Genomic DNA, 27,919 nt, shown 5'->3' with positions numbered 1-27,919 from the left:
ATCATGAATATAACCGTCGTACAATTACGACAAATTTGTTTAGCCATTATAATGTAAACGCGTAGGAAGACAAGAAGAGAAGAATAGACTTCTTTAAATCATTGTGTCTTTCTATAAATTTTTGCGACAAAATTCACGTTTTTCAACAGGAAGTCATTCCTAGATTTTGTTTATGACTTTTCTCTACCAAATACGATCTATCTTCGTCTCTTCTCGTTATCTCTGTGAATATAATTTCTTATGTTCTTCTAATAGATGACTACAAGCATGGCTGACAATGAGCGACCGTAATTTTTTCTCGACAATCCGTGCAAGACGCATTGATTATGTAATCAACACGGGACACACTACGTATAATTTCATTCCGAGGAGTACCGTTAATCCTGTTGGTTGTCTCCATCGCCCAAGATTCTTTATTTTCTTGCGCTGTGTGTGTGATTCCTAAAAAATGTCTGCATGTGTGTGTGTGTATGTGTGTGTGCGTGTGCGTGTGCGTGTGTGTGGGTGCACGCGTTTACAAGTTTACGTGAAACATGAACATGTACGAGCGCTATAATGTAATGTAAAATGCGAAACTACAATAGATCCAGCTTAAATTGCGGCCACTTTTTTTATGACAAATTTTCCATGGATACCTTTTCGCACTTACGTATTGCTAAAGGAAATATTGCTAAAGAAAGTTGGGAGAAAATAAAATATTTCCTGTTATAAAAAAAAATTTAATTACATTATACAGTATATCCAGTAAATTGTACGATAATAATTAGCGAAAAGATGGCCTTATCACGATTTATCTAACACTTCGTATAATTTTATCTTAACAATATACAATAAAAACTTGTAAAAGAAATTAAACAATAAACAATAAAATGAAACTTGTAAAAGAAATTTAACAATATACAATAAAAACTTGTAAAAGAAATTAAAAGTTAACATTAATAATTATTACAATTTACTAATAAATATCAACTTATATTCCGCAACGAGAGCGTGTAAGGTACCGCGTTGCGAATAAGGTTAAGAATACCTGAACTAATGATCGTTTCGGTGCGAATTACTCTGCCGCGACGGAATCTGGACTGGACTTAATGCAGGCAGAACGGGGCGGAGGATGGAGAAAGGATTGAAGCGAAACGCACGAGCAAATAGAGAAATCTCTTCTCGTGCAAGCGCGAGAGAGACGGACAGAGAAAGCGGGCGACGTTGAGGAATGTGTATAAAGTCCTCATTATGGATTACCTACATTACGTCGCGACTCACTCGTATTCTTGATGAGCCCGCTCTATCTCGCTTGCATTCCGAGCCATTGTATCCGCATCTTGCCGGGATATGAATCATCCCGGTATCGAGGAAGTTCTCATTGCAGCTGCGATCCTTGAGAAATTCGTAAGCGGTGATGATCGCACGTGTGTGATGTAAGAAGAAAGTATAATTACTCATTGTTATTTAAAATAACATTTTCAATATTGATTCATCGCAACAATATATATGACAGAACTCGGGCTAAAAATAAACTATACTTACAAAGCTGCGTGCATTAAGTAGGTATAATTATAACAGAGATAAAAGATGATTGAATATTACAAATGATATTATGAATTTTTTTCTCACTTGTCAATCATCATTCCCACAATTGAAATGTGCAATTCGAGATGTACAAAAGGAAATATTTCAATATGTTATAATGCTGTAACTGCGTGATTTCTCCATAAGTAATCGATAAAGTGACTGTGACAATGCTAAGGGTGAGATACTTAAAAATGGCAATCAGCCGCGCAAGTCTTATCAGTGCATTAGCGACCGTTAGTGTCGACAATGGTTAGCGGAATGTTGGATTTGTTTCGATAAGATTGACCGCATCTCTTTTAAACGACACTTCTGCACTTGTAAGAGTTATGTGACCCAATTACCCGATTATGACAAAACCAAGTATTAGCAATTAATATATAATCAAATAAATCACAGGAAAGATATAGAAAATATTATTAAATAAAAAATAATTCTCAGATTTAAAATTATACAATTAAAAAGTTTTGTGACTATATAAGCTGGATGAGTGGATGATTCAAGATTCTCGTTTTACATGCTTCAAATAGTTCAACTTGAAATTTTTGGCCGGTTAAAATGCGGCGCGAATCACGCACAATTTTCGGTAGGTGAGTTAATATTGACTTTGTAGAAATCTCGTGCGGCGATAATTAGCCGAGCGTACAGGCCCAAATGCGGGTTTAACGAGATCGTCGTTATTTCACAATTCTCTATATTCAATATATAAACATACTTAAAAAATATATGCCAAAATTTTTATTTCAGAAAGACTCTCGCGCTTCCGTTTGGAATATCCGTTTCCGGCTCGGTTTTTTATTCGTAGAGAACAGACGCGACCTATCCCACCTGCTCTCTTCGGATCATAGCCGCGACGAATGACACTTAACTACAAGCGTTACGACAAAGAGCCGAGATTCGTCGTTTATATTTATCGGCGACGACGACGACGACGATGATGACGACGTCGGCGACGCGAAACGTCCGCATGCGGTGTAACCGCGCTTCTGGTACCGTTATACTCTCGGCGATTTCCTGCCGGTCGCGGATCGCGGCCTCCATCGGCCCTACCTCGTCGTCGTCGGCTGTCCTCCGCATGCTTATGCTGTCTTTTTTCGTCATTGTCACCTACTCCTCTCGGGGTGGACGTGCCCCAGCGCGCTACTATACCGTAAACTCTTCTGCGAGCCAATCGAAAATTCAGGATGCATCCACCGCGAGCGACAGGCAGTAATTTGTGACGCGTTTTTTCGAGGCTATAGTAAATACCGATCGAAAATTTATTGTGCAATTTTATATTAGTCGATCGCATTGCTCGAATTGTCGAAGCTCAAATTTACTTTATTGGAAACTTGTCGAGTTTCGAAAGTTTCTCGCAGAAACGACGTTGCTTATATCGCATTTTACGATATATCACGAATGTCGCCAGCCGAATGATTGGATGCAATAATGCGTTATATATATAGTAAGGTGTCGTTGAACAATGTTAGCGGACATTTTCGAGGGACGCAAAACGCAATGTTTTAATGTTAAGTCGCAATGTTAAGAACGCTCGAATCAAACGAGGAAGCTACATGATTACTATTCCGCGATTGCTTGTGTAACGTTCAAGTTCAAGGCGAGGAAAATGCACATAATTCATGTGTTACAAGCACGCCCGTTTATTGTAAGCATCAATTTGACGCATTTTTATTTTCCTGCATTTCGCTGAATTTTTCGCTGAACTTTTTCCGAACAATTTTACATCATATTTAGTTAAACGTGAAATTTCTGAAATTTCCTTTTTCCTTCTTTTCCTTTTTCTGTAATAATTATTTTCTCTTTATAAAAAGAATTTTAATCAAATCTTTCACATAAAAAAAAAGCTAAATTTATTATGACAAATTTCAAAGTATCTCTTTCCTCCGAAACACGACTCGCAATTTTGAGAAAAGATTGTTTTTAGATTTCTCGTTGTACAACTGGAAACTCGCAGAAAGAGAGTGATACACTCCATAATATCTGTAATGATCGCTTCGATCGACCGCGCGTGGAATGCAGCTATGCATCTCATTCGCCGTTCGACGTGTTCTTTGGTGAAACTGGCGTGCCGGCGCATATACACGCGAGCTTGTACCAACGGATAAAGAGGTCGTCGTAAATGCTCCGACGTTAATCCGCTGTGAGTTTTGTAGGACACGGGCGAGGCAAGCCTCGAGGAAGGGAGCTCGCGCTCATACCGAGGCGAGTTTACACGACTACACCTGTGCGTCAACAGAATTTGAACGCACGTCGAACGGTTTCTCGCCATCAGGGTCGATGCCCTGCCAAACTTCCTAATCGTCTTATCTACGATATTTTGCAAAATTATTGCATGATTAACTCGACAAACGCAGACGGTTCAAATACAAACCCCAATTAAAAAATATAATTTTGTTTATCTCGGGAATATAAACCAACTCAGTTTGATTCAACTTGGTTGATGGCTTGATCAGCATATGCCAAGTTGGATTTCGTATTTATACTAACTTCCAGACTAGTTGAGTAGTTCAAGTTAAGTTACAAAGTTTGATCGAACTAGTAAGGTGTCTATTTTATATCAAATCGAAATATTATTATATTAGTTTTAGTATCTTTATTTTGAAAAATTTTCACTTTTTTATACCTCTAAAGAGAGTCATGTTTCTTTACGAAAACTATGATGAAAAAATTACGGTAAAGTTAATATATTTTATCTATGCAGGCGCGAGTGTAATCGAACGGTTCTTTGCCCGGGTCAACGTCTTTTGTCATGAGCGCTTGACAGCATTTCTCTTTCGGTATACCGATACAGCTAAATGCCACTTAATAATATACATCACGATTTAAATGCACGTCGCGTCGTAAGCTTCCGGAGTAATATTACGAAATATATATGATCGGAATTATTATGCTATCAACATTGAACTGACACTAAACCGTGATGAATCGTATCTTGCTAATGAAACTCGTATCTTTGTGTTCTCGCGCGAGCAAGTTCGCAACTATCCGATCAGGCGCGCATCGCTCTTGAAAGAAAGTCGGGAAAGTGTATAATTGACAATGCCTCGAAAGTCGCGCATTGATAACCGAACTCAAACGGCGACAATCGCGGCGCAATAGAAATTACATTATAAGTAGCCAAAAAATGTATTTTACCGAACAAGTCGCATTTATTTTTACTTTGTTCGCGAGTTGCATTCGCATCCACATACTTCTGCTGAAAGTAAAATAATCCACAATAATTATTTCCTCGAATAATATCTATAAATTTATCTTGACCCATTGCAATTTATGTTACAAATGTTTTGTGTCCTTTATCTGCGCAAATAAAAAACGAAAACGTGAACCGACAATGACGGAGCATTATTTAAAAGCAAGCCAGTGCAAATCGACGCAGCTCTATCGGATTGCGTTTTCTGGCTTGGTAAGCAACTTAAGGATGATGGTTCCGTTTTATTTATAAACAGCCGCGCGAATAAGATTCGCTCGCATGCGCCCAGAGAGTTGCCGGGTTGAACGCCTCCAAGTGCAGCAGACCCGATAAAACGCTAACGGAGCGCACTTATTACCATGTGCTTTTTTATCGTAAAATTGTCGACCGTTGACCATCCGACTTTCCGTCCAATCGTCTTTAATGCGCTTTGAGCTGGATGTTAATTAAGAGTTGAAAATAATTGCAACGGATCTTGCGTCGCGCATGGCGACGGGCGATGCGCTCGCTCTTCTTGCATAACTCCCAGCATCGCAGTCACGCTTGGTAAAAAGTGTTACGTCCGTTGTAATTAGAACGAGTGGAAAAAAAGATGACACCTGAACCTCGACGAAGGCAATTAGACGATCGTGCATCGAGAAAAATATAGACGCTGGTTTAACAATGATTTGCGCAATTCTTTTTTTTATAAAGGATCTATCTGCGAAGATTTAATATAAAAATTGTCCGGTAATGTTCATTTGTATTATTCTACATTTTTTCCTATAAATCATTTAAAGAAAGAAATAATCGAATAGAATAAGTGAAGTACATTCTTCCTTGAAATATAAAAATTTGATCTTCCCTGCTTTATAAAAGCAATGTAAATATCTTCACATTAGTTGTTGTGGTCGAGCTTCTTCCTGTGTTTACGGGTGTACGATAAATGATGCGGATCGCATCTCTCGATGATTTCTAATCGCCGATATAAAAAAGAGCGAATCTCTCTTTGAATTAGCGGCGCGAAATTTTACGTCTCATGTCAGATATATCGACGTACGCAAAACGCGCAGTAGTATATGGTCTCAGTAAAGCATACCGCGTCGCCGCATCCAACGTCTCGGTCAATTACAACTTTCATTCAAGGTATACGCAAGAAAAAGAAATCCGCATCGCCCCGGTCGTCATACCCGACGTGGCGTGACTCTGCGCTGATCTGGCTCGACGACCTTTCCTGCGTGAGCATCGATGTCTCTTTTCGCGAGAAACGCCTATTTGCTGCAACCACGCGCCTACTTAATCCCGTTGGCGTGCCAAGCCGTGGCTATTTTAACATTTGTGTCAACACAAAAGAGAATGAGGATCAGCTAACTATTATTATAGAGAATTAACAAAATTATCTATACGTAACTCTCTTTCTTACAATCGTAGAAATATATATTTACTTCATCATAATTTCATAATAAATCTGTATATGTGACTCACAATGACATATTTTTACTATTGTATATAATAAATATTGTTAATTTTTTTAAGTTTAATAATATTTTACTGGAAACAAAAAAGTTTCTGTAATAATAAAGGGGCCACAAGTTTTTTTCGCGAGACGACAATAGAACTTACTAAGCTGGTGAGATAAAGGATTTCTACCCGCAAACAATTTTTGCATCATAAAAAGATATTGTAACTCGTGGTTTTTTACGATATTTCTTTAGCTGTATGTAACAGCCTCCCGAGATACACATACCTACCTACTCTCGGTAATGCGAACTGGTTGGGCTGATGTAGTCCGACGCGATCAAACTCGAGTTCCACCGGCTGTTTCGCCTTCGTGCTACGTTCACGGCTGTTTTCTCAAATAGAAAGGCTACCTCTTTGGTTTCCTACCCTCCTGCAAGTATGGGATTAACATCAACACGGAAATAACACATCCACTAGAACAAAATATTGTCTCTCAATGAGCATTCATACAAACTAGTTTAGATGCTATCTTCGAGCAGTGCAAAAGTTAATTTAACAATATGTCGCATGTTCAGAAATAATTTTAACTTTTTTAGGAGATCAAAAGTGTTTCGAAATTATAAATTCCCATATAACATATTTGCGTTTTCCTCTCTCTCTCTCTCTCTCTATCTATCTATCTATCTATCTCTCTCTCTCCTCTCTCCTTTCTCCTCTCTCTCTCTCAGCTCTCTCTCTCTCTCTCCTCTCTCCTCTCTCCTCTCTCTCTCTCTCTCTCTCTCTCTCTCTCTCTCTCTCTCTCTCTCTCTCTCTCTCTCATTCTTTGCCGCATTCCCGTCCTGACGTCATTTTGCAGCAATCTGGCCGCCACGTGACAGGTATTTAAATGTACCGTACAGCTACCTCCGCAGTGCTGCCATGCAATAAACAATACAAGAGAACGATGCCATGCTCGGCCTTCTTCAGCCTCGCGACGATGTCTCCTCCATCTTTCCTGCGCCTACGTTCACGGCTGCCTCCTTTTCTCTCCCTTGATCGTCACGGGGAAGGGAAGAAGGCACTCTTTCTCAGGTAACGCGCACCGTTCACCTGGGCGAAGAGAGAGAGAGACCCCGGTTCTCTTCAGTCTCGTAGCGGCGGGCCGGCGGGAAGGAGCTACGTGACCCTGAGAAGACAGTTGTTGGATTTTTGTTCCGTTCTCTACACCGCTCCATTCTTTCTCTCTTGTTATTCTTTATCGCCACCTTATTCGATGCAAAACGGCGAAACTGACTTCCTTCACATCATCTTTCGGCCTCGTAAACGCGTATCGCTATCGGCCGCCACTCGCCCACGCGTGTGAGTTTCGTTTCGTTCTGTGTAGTGAATTACTCATCGGCGAATTTTCGTAGACGGACCTTCAACGGTGTACATGTACCCCGGGACTAGAATTTCGCCGTAGAACGTAGGAGAAACAAACGTAAGTCTCTCTCTCTCTTTCGTAAGAGATACACCGGTATGTCGTGACGAACGTCGGAACCATATTCGATGTGTGAGGTTGATCTTGCATGAGCGTGCCTTTCTTCGCAAGCGCCGCGGGATCACTTGCACTGGCGAGAAAAAATTCTTGAACGAATAGCAGATCAAATACTGGATTTTACGGTGTGCGATTGAAGAAGGGATCTCCGCGAAGACGTCGCCCTTAATTTATTACAATACGGATTTAATCAAATTTAATTTAATAAAAACTTTAATGATAAGACTAAAATTAAAACGGCTTCCATTAATGCTAACAGATGCATTATTTATATTTTAGTTTGAAAAATAGAAAAAACATTTTCTGACAATTTGAAACGTAAAATACAAACGTGTTTCGCTGTGTAGACATGGCGATATTATATATGTTTGTGACGAATGCATTGTGCAAGGCACGGACGTGCGATTACACGTATAGAAATCTTTTACGTGTTGAAATTTGTGGGGCGCGATCAAACATCCACGATCTTAAGAAACGTCAGAACAAAACCGGCAGAACAGAGTCGGCGATCAATTAAAAACGTCCGACAAGAAGAAATGAAGTTTATTCAAGTTGGATCTCAATAAAAATATTATACAATTGAAAGGTTTAATCGAGTGATTACACTCGAACCAAGGACGGTTATCAATCATTCCACCTTAATAAGAAACTATGTATCTAATATCTAATAAAACGTAGCTTTTTTTATTTCTATTATTAATGACACAGATTCTCTCTATGAAAAATTCTTGTTTGTCTTGCAGTGTCTTGCAATGTAAAAAAACATATGAATCAAAATAGTAACACGAAACTGTGCTAATTCCCTAGAGATCTATCCTAAGATAAGAACAAAAGATTCCACTCTAGAAAATTTTCCTTGTATGAATCTTTGTATATGAATAAAGTGTGAGACTTATTGTTACACATAGATTGTGTAATTAATTTCTCTAGGCATGCGCGCATGTAATTAATCTCTCGCAACAATGTAACATTAAGTTTTACAGCAAGATCTATTTCGACAATTGTAAATGTCTATTCATACCCAGACGCAGTCTCTAAGAACTAAATTCTAAATTATTTGCCCGCGTTGTTCACGAATAATAGCGAAATATAAGAAGACTACGAAAACCACTTTTTACGGACTGGAAACTTTTCTCTTACATTACCTTTTCCGATACTTCGTTCCGATCGCAGTTAGTTCTTGCATCACAATTCGCGATTTTTTCTCTCCACTTGGTGTGGTCGTCGCTACCGGCTCGATTCTGGCCGTAGCGTAAATTTACATCGTAGAAAACCTTAGAAACGTGCGCGCGTACGTAGAAGAGAAAGTTTCTTGCACGATGAATTTTCGCATTTTTCGTTTTGTGTTTGTAAAACGCTAATGGGATGTTGAAACAAACGAAATTGCGAGTTGCGTGTGTATTTGCGAGTGATTTAAGAGAATTTTTATTCCCATGCATGATACAATAATTTCGCGGCATCGCAATTGCAAATTTTATCCATGAATGCCTTGATGCTGCCCACTTCGTCAGGTCAGTAAAAAGCAATGGTCGGATTTCTTCGCTCTCATCTTCTTATGAATAAATTTGCTATATACAAGAATAATTTTTTATTTGATTTGTTAAAATATAACATGCAATATAAATATAAAATATTGCTAGAAAACTGCATGACATATAGCTTTATAAATATTTCCGCTACTGCAAAATTGCAATTGCTTTTAGGATTTAATTTGCTTCTTTATAAAATACCACGAAATAATCTTGCGATTAATGATGCGTTTTATTACAGATGATACATAGCAATATCTTCCATTATAAAACATAAATTAGTCATTTCTTATAACTTTAGAAAGTTTATTTCTTGCATTTTAATTATAAAACAAAAGTTAAAAAAATTGGTTATATTACGATGACCTAAAATTCTTCTATCAAGGATTAGTATCTCCGGCATTATAGTGGTAGAGAGAACATAAGCCAGCCTTGTAGCTCTTAACTTGGATAGGTGGGTAGGTAGGTAGGTAGCTGGGTAGGTAGGTAGGCAGATAGGCATGTACACGAGTATATAGATACTCTAGCGTGCAGATAGATAAGTATTCACACGTGATGTACCAGATATTCTGATTCCATGTCTCGAGTATTAAGGATGTTATTCAATATTTTGTTTAATACTTGTATTATTTTAAAATATGCGCATAAGTTAAAATTCATTTTGCACATACAATTTTAATATCACACACCGATCTCATTAATGAAATTATACAAGTAAACGTGCTTATATTTTTTTATTAATATCTAAATGGAGCGTACAATTTTTATAAAAAAAAACACATACCCACACATATGCACACAATGAATCTTGAAGCAGAATTTTGAAAACTACAAGACGCGTTTGTTAGGAGAATATATTTTTATAAATTTTTAAACACATTTTATTAATATTTCAATTAAGTATAAGAGTGATTGTTGCAGTCAAATTCTTGCTACGTCTCGCTTGACTTCGCGGCTTAACGACAAATTCACTGAGGCTATGACGCTACTTGGCTGAAGTACCGTTAACCGCCGACGGCTAAGAAAAGAAGAGCATATCGTCGCCGTGAGAAATTCCAGTCACGTAAAAGACTTCGGTAACCGAATAAGAGTCTCAAAAAGTCGCTTCGATCGACCAGCATTCTCATCAGAATCGTCAAATGCCATCTCGTCGTCATTACGAGACATTACAGAGATCTAACGATGCTATTCCTATCGGCCCCGAAGATGCATCTAAGCAATCAAGTTTATTGAGAGAATTTCGCGACCGTTATTGCCGCGCTGCGTTTCTCTTACGTGTCCAGCTTTGCATTTTTCCAAGTTCACGATCTGCCGCTCCCTCGATCCTGCGATCTCTAATTGCGCGGGCATTTTGACGGGCATTCCTCGCGCGCTGTCGGAAACAGACTCGTAATGCAGCTGCGTGCTGATTACCGCGGCTGCGGTGCAACTGTAGCAGCCACGCCCTGAGCGGCGGCTACCACGGAGGCTGTAATGCGGCTTGAATGTGCCTTGCCCGGTTCACGATTTCACCAAAGATGCATCTCTCTTACGGAGATGCAACACGCGCGCGCGGCCGCGCTCCACATGGCCGCCATCGCTATGACAGCGCGGCGGCGATGCCGGCGGCGGCGCTTTTATCGGTCGACGAACCTCGCGAGAGATGCGAGATTGCACGTCATCGTCACGTCATGGGGGTCATCGGGTCGTTGTGCACATAACATAGAATTCTCAAGTTTTGCTTATCATTTCTCTTCTAACACATTTTGCATTCATTTCTCTAATAAGTAAATGAATTTTAGTCGTGCGAAAAAATGGATTAGATGTTTAAAGCTCAAGATTGATTTTAATTTTCTTGAGACAATAATGCTATTTTAATAGCGATATATTGCGAGTGAAACGAAAAAATGTAATATGTATATTTATTTAATAATATTATTTATCTGATCATCATCTTAAATCTGATTACTATGGCAAATCAACGAAGCTGTTAGAAGTTAGACGGTGAATTGAACGACATCTGTTTCATTCTGAAAACGAATGTCACGTTATACTTCCTCGACATTCACTCATTGCGTGACCTGTCGTTTGTCGACAACAAGCGGCTTTATCGGTCAGCGAACCGTGAGAAGTCGCACAAGATAACAAATGTTAGGTCATTTAGCGAGAAAACGCCGTGTCTCTCAAACCTCGACCCTGAATTTTCATCGCGTTTCGTCGTCACATATATCCCGCATTCAGGAAACAAACGGTATACCCGTGTCGACTTTTAATGAAGGCGACACGACAAAAGTCACGCGCACGAAAATGACGGTTGCGCTCAATGATATTCGTGTCCTTCGCGAAAAAAATGGGACACGCATCACGTGAATCTGAATTTAAGTGATGCCATGTTAAAGGTGTGCATTATTCGTTTCTCGGAATATACGAAGATATTTTTTTTCCTCGAAAATTAAAATTAATATAAAATTTTTACAACTTAAAAATTCGCGAGCGAATAAGAGCCGGACGCGGATGATAGTGCGTCAAATTCATAAAAACTTTTTCTATGAAGCTGATTATACTGTGCACAGGGCACGAAATTTTCTTGGTCTTATACGATTCAGCGATTTCGCCCCGATATTTTTTTTGCCTTTGTTTTTTCAGAGGGGTAAAGAGGGAATATTACAAATCTTGAATTGAAATTAGTAATCTTGGTATAAGACCAAGAAAATTTCGTGCCTTGTGTACAGTATAATTAGCTTCATAGAAAAATTTATTTTCTATGAATCTGAAGCACTATCATCCACGTCCGGCTCTTATTGACCCGTGAATTTTTAAGTTGTGATTTCACTTGAGAGCTTTATTAATTTCTTAACTTATAAAATTTTTAATTAACTTTTTTATATAGAGGATACAGAGAATAGTTAGGGGTCACTCGTGGGCCTAATAAGACAGCATCTGAATAACTTAACGGTAGCCAACGTCGCTAATTGGCCATCGTATGCGAAGCGAAAAGCGGATGAATAGCCCGTGAACATGTAAGGCAAAAATTAAACGAAATTGGGCTGGAATTCGTTGAAAATCATTCTTTTGCGGATCTCACAAGAAAACCTACCCAAGTGTTACACTCCGATGTTTTTCAAATTTGGCACAAGTGTAGAACTACCAAAAATATTTGACCCGTATTTTTTCATTTGTGCCCATAAGCGGTTTTACTGAGCAACTAAAAAATCTTTTATATCTTAAGCCACTTCAATTAAATAAAGCACTTCAATTTTTTTTCAATCTTGTTGCTGATTTGTTTAAACCGTTTATTGTTTGAATAATTTAAAACAATGCACTTTAAAAATTTAATGCCATATTTAGAATCACTTACCCGAATAACTCTTATAATATATGGTCACTATACTGTATTTTTTCAACTTTTTTGCTGATTTGTTTCAACATTTTATTATTTAAACAAATAATTTTGCGAATCTTACTTTACATTCATAATTAGCGATCCAAAAAACTTTTACATCTTGCATTAAATTTTGTATCTTATGCATTTTTGTTGCACTTATAATGGTAGCGGGTTAAATATTGAAGGGGTATTAACTACCCGTAAAACCGCTTATGGGCGCAAATGAAAAAATACAGGTCAAATATTTTTGGTAGTTCTACATTTGTGCCAAATTTGAAAAAAATCGGAGTGTAACACTTGGGTAGGTTTCCTTGCCAGTTAACCATCGAACCTCTTTAATTCAATATAGATATCGGAAATAAATCTTACTCGATATGCACATCGTTTTAATAATCGGCTACGTAGATAACGCACGCAGAATTTTGCATAATGCAGTAACAGAAAACGCGCTGCGTGCCACATTATCGTTGGGTAGTAGATTCTTAACCGCAGGTAGCTCAAAGGTGTTCAGGACTCTGGAATGCACTTGCACAATCGTCGGTTGGACAGCGCGAAAGAAACGTCGGCTGACTAGTCGTTTTATATTGGACGACCGGCCGCATTATTGGATATTGCTTTCAACTATTGTACGGTTAACCAGATTGCCGCGAAAACGGTTTTAACGATCGTCGTGCAGTACCACGGTGATTGGCGTGCTTGTAATCGTCGTTTTAGATAAACGATGTTCTATACATAAATGTGCAAATGTAATTTTTGACGAGTATAAATTTGAACGGATAAAGAAGAAAAATTCAGCTCACTTATGCGATGAAACGTTGTATGCTGATGATCATGACAATGGCAGTGACGTGAAAGGGGACGAATAGCCATAGCCTGACCCTCGAATAAAGAATGTGCCCAAACTTTCTTTACAGTACAATTCTCACAAAGGATCCTAAAAAATTACACCCACGCTCAAAAATATATCTCTCAGAAACCCTTTTGTCAGAGTCCTTCCTGTTTTAATAAATTTAAGAGAATCGATAATTCTTCGAGAATAACTCTATTATATTCTTCGAATAAATAAATATACAAGATCATGAAAAAGATTACAACAGGTGCGTATTTGTATTTAACACGACAATATTGTCAAATAAAAAATTACGAGTCAATTCGTGTATACTGTTTTACAAAAAAAAAAATAGAGTAAGAAACAAGAAAACGCCCATTCTCCGAAGCTGTCGACGACAACCGGAAATTAAATTAGCCTTGTTACATCGAGTATCGAGCTTGCGTTTGCCAATTCATCCAAGACACGTAGATATAACGCGATTATATATACGGTAACACTAAGGTAATCAGGCCACGTTGTTCCATTCAGTAAGAAGCACAACGGCGTGTAAAAATTCTCACAGAGGTGTAGTCAGATGTGTTATTAGGCTTTACGTAAAGCGTAACGATAGAGACGTCTTTCCACAATTCTTCAATTCAATCCTCGTTATCTTACTCGACGATCAATTTTGAAACTGCCTTAGACTTTGTGGTTCTCAATTTTTTCGTGACGATGTGTATTCTACTTATGTGGGCTAAACATTTGATGCGACTAATTAACGCAATAATTTTTCCAAGGAATTCGAAAAAATTATAAATAATTAGAATTATCAAATATGACGTTATCTTTCATTATCTGAAAGAAAGTATTTGAAGAAATTCGGCCGAAAGTTGCAAGTAAATCCCAGCACTGTGCTAATTGTGGAATAAATAATTAAGATGTTGCGCGGGTTGTGCGATATATAATCTCCTACGTCCTACGTGATGACGATTACACAAAGGGCTTCTCGAATATCGCATGGATTGAATTCGTCTGTGGCAGATCCTGTATCGAGGTATCGATTACCAATTTTGTCATCGAACGGATGTATCATCGGCGATGACCATTAAGAAAGCCGGAAATCGTCGTCAGACAATACGCAGCGGTACTTTACTCGTGATATATTTAAGTAATCCATCGGCGTACATCCGTTTATGTTAGTTATATTAGTTACCTTTCCAAGACGACGAAGTCTCTCGAAGAAGCAATCTTTATATTTTTATTCTAAAGTGGAATCTATAAATAGATATTTTTATTCTACAATAGATCTGTAAATCTCAATTGTCGTTGAAGATCTACAAACTATCTATAAGCTATCTTTAAAAAAAGCAGGAAATATATTTACCTGCAAAAATTTACAATTGCATATCGTGAATTTATATTCCTTTCAAGAATTGTTCATCTTTTCATTCCACAGAATTTCATTTAAAAAATAATCTCTCTTTTCAATTGTAAAATCAATCAAACTTTTATTATTATATTCTTGATTTAAAGATAATCATTAAAGTATTTAGATGTTAAAATAACATGTAATTCTTCAAATATTTTAGTCATATATTTCTGAGCAAGAATTTTAATTCAACTCTGATGACTAAACAGCAAACTCGCGTGAAAAAATACAACAGATAAAAGAGAAATATAAGTATTTCGCAAAATTGATCTTCGATTATAATAAAAGTATGATTGTATAGATCTATAGATCATAAATTAGCGATCGATCAACGACACCAAGCACGACATGTTATTAAAGCTCGATAGAGAAATTATAAAATACGCACGTTTTCACGGGAATTTTTTGTCATCGCGATTTAACGGCAAGCTACAGAAACCAATTATGCATATCTATTCAAAGAAAAAGTACAAAATAAAAAGCACAATTATAAACGCGATGACGTTGATTCGCTGTTGCATAAATTATGTTTCAGATGTACATATAGGCGCGCGCGAGTAAACGAAATCTCACAGTCATTACAGTAATTAAAGACGCGCCCGTAAAACCCAACGAAGGAATCCCTTTTATACATATACGGTTTATAGATATAATTGATCACTATGCAATGTAAGGATCAAGATAAGCAAAACCGAGATCCAGTTAGAAAGTATGTTTGCGGCGCTATCGTAATTATGGCGATGCGAATGTTTCCTAGTAAGACGGAGGGACCGTTATTTGGCATACTGCGCGAGAGGATACATAAATTTGTCCACGGCCGATACCACGCGATACTATGTCGCTTGAGCGCGTGGAAAATTACAATTTTATGTAGTTTTCATGAAATAGCGTACCCGACAGCAATTTTTCCCCGCGCGCAATTATCAGAATTTATTTTTTACTACCGTAAAATAACTCGTTAGACACGCGGTATTTTCCTACGTCTTCCAGGATATTGAAGCTAAATTTATATTATAATAATGAAAATAGAAAATGGCAATAGAATCTAGCGCCGTAAGTCAGGCGCAAATAAATTAATGTACAATTAATTGGTCAAAACCATGCGATGGAACGAGATGCTATACATTAAAAGACAAAAGAATAGCCTGAATTTGCAGACGGATACATAATGCTTACATGAGACTCATGTTACTGCGATTGAGAAACTTCCTAAAGGTTAATCTTAGCGCTTTGTATATGTATACTACTTCGTTATATATATTTATATATATTTTTATTTAAATATTTTGTTTTTCATATTTTAAGCTCTTTTGAAATTATATATTGATTGCAGAATAATACCCATTATACATTGAAACATTGTTAGCATCTTTAGTCTCCTGCGCTACAGCTCTTTATAGTTATCTTAATTTTATTTGTGCGGATTTGATTTATTTTTATATTATAATTATTTTTTATTCGGTGACTGATTTCCTGATTGCGTTTTGAGTAAGTGCGCGCATCAAAAATGGTTTTTTTTTCATACTGTTTCTGCCGGGATTTTGTCTCTCTGATTTATGTCTCTGATTTTTCAGATTTTTATGTATATAACAACATTTTATTGGTGCTCATGAAAGGATTGGTACGGATGGATACTGGTCTTATCCGCCTCGTACGTCTGCCAATCATGGAGGGACATGTCCTGCGGATGATTATATTTAAATATTTGATCGCGGCTTATTATGCTTATATACCTGACTGATATTGACTACAGTGTATTTTTTTGAATTTTATTGCGCTGATGAAACGTCCGCTCCCGTTTTTAATTAATTTTGAACTAATAAATTTAAATGTGTTCCATCGCATGGTTTTGACCAATTAATTGTGCATTAACTTACTTGCGCTTGATTTACGGCGCTGGCTCCTATTGCCATTTTCTATTTTCATTATTAATTACTCAGAGGCTTTCTTAAATTAATTTTATTTTAAGTTTATATTGCAAAATAAAAATAAACTTTAATGTTTTTTTTTATCAAGAGCACGATTTCTCTCTCGCGGCGGGAATTAAGTATTTATTTAATTGAGGTCTAATATCCGATCAAATGGCGAAATCCACGGCCGTTCCCAGCGTCGAATTATCCTTCAACGTTTTTTCACGCTCGGCTACAACGAAAAGTCGCGTTCAAATGCGCCTCTAAAAGTCATTGCTCGTTTTTTATACGCACCGTTTCGCGCCGCTCTTAACAGGATGCCCGAATACTTTCTAGCGCTAACCTACAGTTAGCTTGGAATCCAACTTCCGCGAATCTTTTTATTGGTCTTTGAACCATACGTGATTATCTTTTCTTTTATTTTTATTGTGCGAAGTACAAGTGTAATGGTAATTATTTATAAATTAAATAATATTTGCACTTGTAATAGGATCAATGATAGTCTGCGACGATTAGCATTGTATTGTAATTATGATTGATCGCTTTTATAAATTGTCTGTTAATGCGCATATTTCCTATACGATCGCGTAGTTATAAAAATGGACGGTACATTTACTGATTCCTTTCATCTACTGAATAATTCGCATAGTTGATATTTAAATTTCTCTGAATGAACGTGAAGGGTGCGCGACTCCAGCTTCCGTATTAACAAGTTATCCTTGCGAAGAAACGCCTTGTATTTTAATGCCCCGTGTAAGATTTGACAAAATATATTTTACGCCTGTTTTATATACACGAAAAACTTTCTGATGTGAACTCTGAGAACGTTCGCCCTCCAATGACAAATATAAGTCATAGAAGGTGAACAGGTTTAACTTGAACGATTATTATCGATTAAAACTGTTTTGGAGAGCAACTATTTATAATAACATCTTAAAACATCCTACAAATGTCCTGAACCATCCTGGACATATTCAGGATGATCCTGAGGATGTTTTGTGCTGTCTGGGACTCTAAGGATATCGATAGCAGCTCGATTTTATATTAAACGGTAGACGATCTCGCATCGCGGTTAATGTCGGTGACGTTTTCTTCTCAAGCAGACTCTTCGCACTCGCGGACACATGCGTACATGTACATATACACAGTCGTGACGTGCGCGTCCGGATTCTCTGATAAAACCGTTATAATCGACGGAGATCGACTGTCGAGCGAGGCGGTGGCAGCACGCCAGAGCATTTAGCTCACCGCAGGAAGATTTCCTGTCGAGGACACATAATCGCGAATAATCGTAATCTCATCGCGGTTTGTCCCGATGGATACTTCCTGAGGATCACAAACATAACGGATCCTTGCATTCAACTCGAACGATCAACTTCGCGTACGCAATAACATTCGAGCGAGATTGCAATTATTTTAAGCGAATTAGTTTCTTAGCTTAGCTCACCGCGTTTAATAATTGTGCTTTTTTATTCCGATCCCGTATATTTTTCCCGAGTAGATATGCGTGATTAATTTCTGTAGCTGGCCGTTAAATCGCAAGGACAACATTCCCACGAAAACGTGTGCGTTTCGTAATTTCTCTATCGAGGTTTAATAACATGTCGTGCTTGGTATCGTTGATCGATAGCTAATTTATGATCTACACAATCATTGGTACTGTTATTGTAATCGACGATCAATTTTGTTCGATGACAGACACAGAAGTGTGATACGAATCGCGACAAGAAAACGAATCGCGAATGAAGGATAAAGATCTATTAATCTCGCACGACGCACTTGACGCACTTGACGAGTCAATTAATATTCTTTTCCTGAAAATTTCTTTTTGTCAGCTGTAACTTTTACGACCGACGTTTTCTGATCTTACACATCCTGATCTCCGATCAAGCGACGCGGTAGCGTGGAGTGTATAGTGGAGTGAATCTGTGCATTATCAATTATAACATATTTGTGATAAATACATTATTGGGAAATGATTATGAATAAATCAAAGGAATATTTGGAGATTTTGGCTGGCCATGTTTTCGATAACGATAAGCTGGTAATTATACGCGCGAAGGCGCATTCATGTATATAATGTTTATTTGTATTTTATATATAAATGTAATTAATGCATAATTAATATTTTTAGGTTAACTTACAAATGGCTAAAAGCAATGAGTTTATATTAATATAGCAAAATAAATCTTGTGAGAATTTTTTTTCCAGCAACGCAAAGTCTTAACTAAACTCACTAACTAACCACAGAGTAATGAGAAGTATTGTTCGGCGAAAAAGGTGAGATGATAAAAACAAATGTTATCAGTAAATTGTTAAAACAGTGAAATGAAAAACAATATCAGCATTGTCTGTAGTATAAAATCAAAGTAATAAATAAATAAATATATATGAAAACAGTCCAGACAAACTATCCAAAAAATAAAATAAAAACAAACTTTTTGTCGTTGTAAAAAGGTGTTTGTCAAATTAAATAGATAAATAAATAAATAACATTTAGAAGGTTGTCAAGTACAGTAAAATAATTATAAATTAAACATAAAAATTACAATGAAATATAAAATAATTAAAAACAATGACTATAACCGCTGTCAAGTATGGTAAAACACGATAAATGCAAATAAAATGCAGAGTGTGAAAAGGAGAACGACAGAAAATTAAATTTTTGAGAGTTTGTATAAAACTGTTAAATATGCCTCTGGGAGACATTCGGTGTCCGTTTGTAGATTTAAACTATCTTTTTGTCGCTTAATGTATAATACCTCGGAAATCAATCGGTTATGTAAATGTGGTTCATTATCAAGTATTTCTATTTTGTCCCACTTAAAGTCATGATTAAGAGTAATTCTGTGATCGGTTATAACAGAGTGATTTGTCGTATTTCTACGAATATGATTTCTGTGTTCCGCTATCCTCGTGTGTAATTGTCTCTTAGTCTATCCCACATATGACGCATCGCAATTATCACAATTAATTTTGTAAACAACATTGCTGCCGATTGTGGGCAGGAATCTTTGTGCACCTTAATAAACTTGTTCATTTTGTTAAGACTACGATATGAGAGTTTCACATTTAGGTCTTTAGTTATATTTTTAAATTGTTCGGATATTGAAGGAACGTAAGGTATAGTAAAATAAGAAACTCTCTCAGAATCTTCAGTATGTTTATCGCAGTCAAAATTAGAATTGTTATGAACAAGAGTTTTCAGGCGTTCACGAACGACATCGAAAATGAACCTAAAAGGATAACCATTATCCATCAAAATCCTAATGACTAATTCAAAATTTTTCCGATGAAACAACGGGTGAGACAACCGAAACACTCTGTCGGTTAAACCGATGACAGTACCCCCCTTCTGAGATATGTTGATGACATTGCAATGGCGGCTCCCTCTTCCCTCCTCAACCATACTCTAGACACTTTCAATACATTCTGTTTTAACCAACGCAGCTGCCAAATTATTATAAACTTTTATACAATCCTCTAATAAAATCTGCAACTTAGTATCACTAATCAATTCTTTCTCCTCATTTTGATTCAAATTTGAACTACTTTTTGTCGATGACAGATATTCTAATGCTCTCCGATAACATCATATTGCAAAAGGCAGCTCTATTTGAATAAACCATCAATTTCCACGTTTCTTATTGTTTTAAAAAATAAGTTCAACCATTATGTCAAAAAAAGTTAAATAGATTAACAATAAGTCTTGTCCCTAGACAATTTAGTCTAAGAAAATAAATAACCTTTATTATATAATTTATAAACAAAATTATTACCTTATTTCTCTTCTTTGACTAATGCTTAACATTTCTATTTCAGGCTTTAATTCTGACGCGTTCAATTCAACTGTCTATGTAATATTTTTGATAAAATTCCCACAAGATTTGTTTTGTTATTTAACATAACATGCAACTCATTGTTTAGCTATTTCTCTCTAAATGACCTAAAAATATTAATTATGCATTAATTACATTTATATATAAAATCTAAATAAACATTCACACATTTCCAAAACTAAAAGTTACGAATAATACCAGATTCACAAAATGTTTGTAGATTATAGAAGTGCTTCGATATGATTTTATCATTTCATTATTCTTTATGCCAATTAAAAATGTGTATTTAATGCTGTTGTTTTTATGATATTTTTGGTGGAATTCTCACAAGATTTATTTTGCTATTAACATAAACTCATTGCTTAGCCATATGTATAAGTTAACTTAAAAATATTAATTATGCATTAATTACATTTAAATGTACAATTAAATAAACATTATATACAAATGCGCGTTCGCGAGTATAATTACTAACTTATCGTTTTCGAAAACATGGTCAGCCAAAATCTTCCATAATTATTTTTCAACAATGTATTTATGACAAATATGTTATTTGACAATGCACACATTCACTCAAATGTAAACATTCGCTCTGTTTCGCTAATATAATCTAACTTTGCTTAATATGACATCGATTAGAAGAAATCACTTCTCTTCCTTGCATTATTCCGCGATATTCTTAATAACTGTTAACCACTTTATTACTTTTCTTCTTGTGTTGCACTATTCCGTGATATATAAACATATTTAATAAATCAATAAATGCAAAAAATATTTGATCTCTTTTGGTTATATCATTTATTAGAATACATTTTAGAAGGAATTATATACTGTTAAAATGTATGCATTTATTCAATAGAATGGACTTGTGTCATATTAAATGTATGAATAAGAAACAAGTCCATCTTTTTCGTAATAAAAACAATTTCCTTCCTATTGCTTTCTATATTTTGATATTTATTCACTTACACAATTTATATTATTATTATTGATTATACGGTTTGTATACAGTTTAACTTCTGTATTAAAATTATCTATAAAAATAAGATAGATAAGTGATTGATACTTAAGATTATTTATAATCTTATATTCAATACTTATATTCAATATGGTATAAGCTTTGTAAATATATACTGTTTATACAATTCCCTTTAAAAAAGAATTTCCTTTCTATTGAATAAATTTAAAAAAATCGCATCCATGTAAATACTCCATAATGTAGTACTTTATATTCGGCAGAAAAAATTTCAAATTTTAAATTTTTACGAAAAGCAATGAGATCCCACAAAAAAACCTCACAAAGGTAAAAAAAAATACGCCAAATATATAAAAAAATCCCAACTTGTACGTCAAAAAAGTTTAATATTTATCCCTAAAAATAACTTTTAAAAAAACTTTTCCGTGTAAAATAATTTTCATAAAAAATAAAAAACTAAATAATGATTTTCTTCTAGAAAATAACTCTAAAAAATAAAAACCTTTAAACAATCAAAATTAAATATAAAATCAAGTTAACTAGCCAAGTACATAGAAGCAGTTCAGTTTGTGAGAGTTTGTAATTTAATAGTAAAGAAATAGTATTTATGGGGGGGACATAATAACGTAATTTTATAAAAATAAAATGCATTTTAATTTTCTCGAGAGAATCTATAATATTTCTATAAATGCAAGACTGATTTTATCAAACAAATACTATTTCTTTACTATTAAATTACAAACTTTCACAAACTGAACTGCTTCTATGTACTTGGCTAGTTAACTTGATTTTATATTTAGTTTTAATTTTTTAAAGGTTTTTATTTTTTAGAGTTATTTTCTAGAAAAAAATCATTTTTTAGCTTTTTATTTTTTATGAAAATTATTTTACACAGAAAAGTTTTTTTAAATTATCTTATTCGTTACTGCAACAAAATCCCAAAGCGCGACATGCGATCAAGGAAGAGTTTTCGCACGATCTCCCACGACGCAATCGGAAGCGCCGAATCCGAGAAGGCCTAATTACTTGGTCGCTAATTGAACGCGAAGACAGTCGCACGACCGCTTGCTCCAGTTTGCGCCAGATTGTATGCCTCGACAATGGCACGTCGGTTGCATAAAAGCGACTGTATAACGGCGTGAATCGCGAAATATAATAAACTTTCGCGATCTGTTGCTACGCCGATCTCCCCCCCCCCCCCCTCTCTCTCTCTCTTTCTCTCTATCTCTCTGTCTCTTTTTGTCTCTCTGTCTATCTTCCGTTTGCGAAGTGCCTCGTCGCGTCGATGCATAGGCGCAGTGCATATAAGATCGCTTTCCAGTGCTTCCCACGAGTTCGCTCATCCGCGAATCTGCGGCCGTTGCGTCATATGTCTAATCGCTTGCGACTTGGGGAACACAACTGCAATCGTGCATACAAGACATTTTGTATTAGCCGTTATAACTACATATATTAACGCTTTATATATTCTTTAAGCAGATTTAGATTTTATTCGGAGATTTTATCCTAGGAAAATATATCTTTAGAAGATACATACAATATAATATAAATAAATATATATGAAACAGTCCAGACAAATTATCCAAAAAGTAAAATAAAAACAAATTTTTGTCGTTGTAAAAAAGATATTTATTGCGTAATATATCATCTATAATGTATCTTTTAGATATATTTTTGGAACAACACGAAGAGAGAGAGAGAGAGAGAGAGAAAGAGAGAGAGAATAGAACGTGATGTTTAGATGACCCTCCCTTCCCCCTTTCTCAAGAGGCTGATGCGGCGCGAGAAATAGATGCGATATTTCACGGTTAATGGATACAGGTGTGTGCGGTGTGCAACGTAACGTCATCAATAATAATCTCGCGGCCAGTGACGGTTATCGGGAAACTCGGTTACGCGGCTGCAGCTGCCACAATTTAGCTGCAGAAACCGTAAGGAATTTTATGAGAATTGGCGCGTATTCGACTCGGAATGCTGAGAAATACCAGATGATAATCACGAAAGAATGCGGAAAGCATTCTTTCGGGATTAATACGATGAACGCGAGAAAAAAATTAAGGATTAATTGCGATTACGCGTCGAGGTAATAGCTAAATCTTGTCGCAATTACATATCGCGTTGCATCGTTAAATATTTCTAAGATAAAAGCTTTAGTCAATCAACGAATCTTTTCGAAAAAACCTGAGAGAAATCCGTGAGAAAATTTACGCGTATCGCGTCCGTTGCATCGTCTACGCGACGATATCTACGATCGTTTAATTATAATCATCCGACGTGAAATTAACGCCTGCTCACGTAAAGATTTTCTTGTTTGTTGCAGAAATATGCTGATAAGAGAATTGGCGGCCGTTTGGGTCACCGTCCTCTTGTGCCATCTTCAGCTAACGGAGTCTCAGGTGAGCATTCAGCTATATGTATACCTCATCGCACCCAAGTTTCGAAAGCACGCCGCGTTACGTTAACTGTTAGGAGTCAACTGCGATTATTCATGGCTATAATCGGCGTTCATGATCCTCTCGCATATTACATGCGAGCCGCGCGTTTCCGTTGAATTATAAATTAACGGCTCGTCTATTTATCGTCATCTCTCACGTGACCCAAGAACAGTTATTCTTGCCTTACCAGAGATTTGATAAAAATATCCCAGGCAGTTTTTACCTTGATTGCACCAATCCGACGAAGAATTTGAGCGCCCAGACGAAGGTAATTTTCTCGGAGCACGAAGAAAGAAAGTTGCGGCCCTGCCCTATACGAGACAGGCGAAAGAGCGGTCAGAAGGAAGACACGCTAGGCGAGGAACTCGCGCGATACGAACCCTTGGTCGAGAGAGATTCTTGGAAAGGAGAGGGGTTTGAAACCGCGGGTTATGAAGTAATTGGTATGTCGGCGGCGAGCTCTCCGTAGAAGTTACCAGAGTATGCCGCAGCTCGTTTCCACGAGATGTGGCATATGTGAGGTGAAAGTGAATTTCATACGCAAGCGCGCCCGCGCGAGCCGTTGAGAGTGCCGCTCAATCATTGAGAGACACACACACACACACACACACACACACACACACACACACTTATACACATAAGTTACTACATTTTAACTACAGAACGCGGCGGTCGGATATGCAAGAGGGGAAAGAATGTAACGCGAATGTGCAAGTCTCTGAGACAGTCATTTCTGCACACGATACTTTGACGCCTTGAATGTTTTCTTGAAAAGCGAGATATTTGCTTGCAAAAGACTAGGAATCTGTTTAGCAATTATTCGTGTGGAAAATTAAAGATCTTAGAGAGACATGGAGGAAATGCTAAAAATTCTTAATATTTTTTCTGGTAAAGTAGATTTTAATTCTATAATACCTTTGCTCACGTTATGTATCCCACGTACATGTACTTTTGATACATCTTCCATCAGATTAAAATTTAATAGCAGCTCAACTTTTCTCGTGTGCGAATCATTATTGCATTCTGCACACAATAATCTAATAAATACATTTTAAGTGATATTATAGTATCACAAGCGAATGAATTTAAATGGAACCGCACGTGCGATATATCGGGGGGAGAAGAGGGGAGGGGGGTATTACAGGTGGCTTAATTTTCGAACCGAGTTGCGCGAGAATGCACGAAGGCGCAGATACACACAGCTAGTGCGTAACTCGCACCTCTCTCAGGAATGTAGTCACCGTTATATCACTGATACATACACGCGTGCGAAGCGACGTCGAAATACAGAGACGAGAAACGCGTCCGAGTCACTCTCTCGAAGTTAGCGGGTACTTTCCGCGCTCTTGGGAGACAGAAGAGACGAAGAGATCGTTGGACGGATTGCGTCTCCACTTTCTCCCGCCGGATAACAATGCGGCGTCTAACATCGTCTGAATTTAGCCCGCGCCATTACACACAAGCGTTGTAAACCCATTGAAGGGTACATACAACTTTCAGATATAAAGCAATCGTGAAAAATTCAAGATGTATGATCTTGTGATGTGATAATCTTTTAGCGAAAGTTGGGTTGATCTGTTGATGAAACGTAAAATCATCAACCGTTCACACAGTTTTGATATTTTTGTTGCCCTTTAAGCGCAACAGAAATTTGCCTAACAAAATTAGCTGGTGTAATTTAGAGAAGCTTTTTCACCTATTTTGCGATATTTTAATCTGATATTATTATAGCTTATCGATAATTATTATATAGTTTATTTAGAAAATCCTTGATATTTTTTGCTATTAAATAAAATTATAATAACAAATTTTTCTATTAGCCGGTAATTTAGAGAAGTTCCTTTTAATCTAATATATTATGAAATAATTCAATGCGTTTTTGATATTATCATATTTCAAGATGCAACTATCAATTATTAGCTAATAGTTTACGGTCAAGTGTGTTAACTATCAACGTTAATTAAACATGCTCCGTTTCTGTTGCAGGTTCCTACTGCAAATGTCTTCACCTGTCCAAACGGTGAGTAATAATATTTACTGGTGGCGCGTGAGCCTCGCATACGGTAACCATCCGTTACCTTCTTTCAAAAGGTTGCATCCGGTGTTCACGTACCTGTTCAGACAGGTTTAGAGATGATAATACTTCATGATGATTTAAGCCGCCGTGGAAGATCTTTAGGGATCGTAAACGTGCTCTACGCAAGCGTCGAGCAAATAGTTCTCGAAGGTTTGAATATAATATGACAGAAGTAATCCGTATACATGCGACCCCTCACGAGTAGAATCCCGCGAATCGATAGCGATATCGTGTACGAGATTACATGAAAGTTGCTTCGCGATTATTTTTTCGAATGATTCACTCAAATTAATCCTCGTAGAAATCGCCATCGTCGAAGCAACAGGCCAGTTTGAAGATTAGGCGACTCTTACTTTCACGATCGATCACCGATGAATATTAGAACTCCCGCGGATTACGAGAGACGCAGCGCGTAATAAAAACCGTAGAATGATTTTCAAGATTATTGTATTGTAAGAACCTATTACAGCTAATGACATGCAGTTCGCCCCGTTCGGATAACTACGGGAAAGATCAATCACGCGACTGTCGAAGAAAGTAGCACTCGCTACGCGAGTCTCTCCGAGGGAACAAAACATGATTCTATTAAAATAGTAACTTTCGGCTTATTTTCCCAGAATAATTACTATCAAGTAATAATTTGTGAGAAAGGTTTCTCACTTAAATTCTCACTTCGCTCGAATAATTCTTCAGTTTGCGGGAGATCAAGTTCTCTCGTGTCATGTATGGAAAATTGCTTTTGCGCAGTCAACGGATACAGTTGCAAATGAGGGAAACCGACTAAGGGGTTCCTTTTTTTTACTAGGCCGCGTCGCGTCACTACGTACATTTAAATCGCACGGAGACGCTTTGAATCGCAAATTCGAGAGCTGGCAATTATACGCCGCGCCCGCTACACGAGAGTTTCGAAAATGAGGCGCACGAGTGTCCGATAAATAAATCTCGTGAGAGACAATGAGGATAAGAGTTTGGCCATTCGTAACGCCACTGCTCCATTTTTCCTCGTTACTCGCCGATGCAATTAAGTAGGTTGCACGTACCATATGGGACCGATCGGTGTCGTTAGCCATAAGTCGTCGCATTTGAAAAATTGCAAGTGCTATTTTTTTCCGCGTAAGTATGCGTTTTCTATTTTTTCTCATTCTTTCTTCGACTAATCTACGCTTCTTGTTTGGTCACGTCTTCCTAACAGCTGCATATCGAGATATAACGCTTGTCGAGTAAATGAAAGCAATTATTCAGAATAAATACATATCATATTATACGGCAACTGACTCTAATAAATATGAAGATTACAAAATAAAATAACTCGCTTAATATCAAATACGGCTGTATGTTTAGAGATTAAGAGTAGAATTTTAATTTTGAAAAATAAGTTTTGTAAATCAATGTATTGCACAATCAATATGTTAATATAATATGTTACGTTGATCTGATGATCGAAATGAAAACTATTTAGACGTAACTTTCCATTTGCATAAATATTCCTCTATTAATATGCTAAATGCCAATATCTGTTGCGATACACATGTTGTCACTAGCGTCATACATAAAACATTTTTACATTCCGCACATTATATGGACTTTCGAAAATATCGAATATATTTCAAGGCATTAGAATTTTAAGATTAACTGAAATTATGATAAAGAATATATTCTCGAATCGCAGCATGCAGCCAGCTTTAGAGATGAGCTCGTTTTATGTCTGACAGGTTTCAGGAGGCTCCATCTAATACGATTGGGTCGAAAATCTCGATCCGGTATATAATAATGAAGGGTCGTGATGGCGGGGGATCAGGTAGAGTTTCAGAGGCTGTGTAGAGAGACAGGACGAGAC

The 27,919-nt window shown here is 36.8% G+C and overlaps 1 protein-coding gene across 1 annotated transcript in view; it reads left to right on the top strand.

Annotated features, from left to right (window-relative positions):
• Positions 1-7,604: 7,604 nt before the first annotated feature.
• The window catches only part of LOC115245931 (sushi, von Willebrand factor type A, EGF and pentraxin domain-containing protein 1), a 41,683-nt gene continuing 21,368 nt past the window's right edge, over positions 7,605-27,919 (top strand). The window contains 3 exon segments of the mRNA XM_029824453.1: positions 7,605-7,655; positions 23,891-23,966; positions 25,992-26,025. Of these exon segments, the coding sequence (XP_029680313.1) occupies positions 23,895-23,966; positions 25,992-26,025 (106 nt within the window). The 5' untranslated portion in view covers positions 7,605-7,655; positions 23,891-23,894.

The sequence above is a fragment of the Formica exsecta genome, unplaced genomic scaffold, assembly GCF_003651465.1.
Source record: "Formica exsecta isolate Colony F162 unplaced genomic scaffold, ASM365146v1 scaffold137, whole genome shotgun sequence".
Lineage (NCBI taxonomy): Eukaryota > Metazoa > Arthropoda > Insecta > Hymenoptera > Formicidae > Formica > Formica exsecta.
Note: the sequence above shows the minus strand (reverse complement) of the source record. Positions and strands in the feature narration are given on the sequence as shown.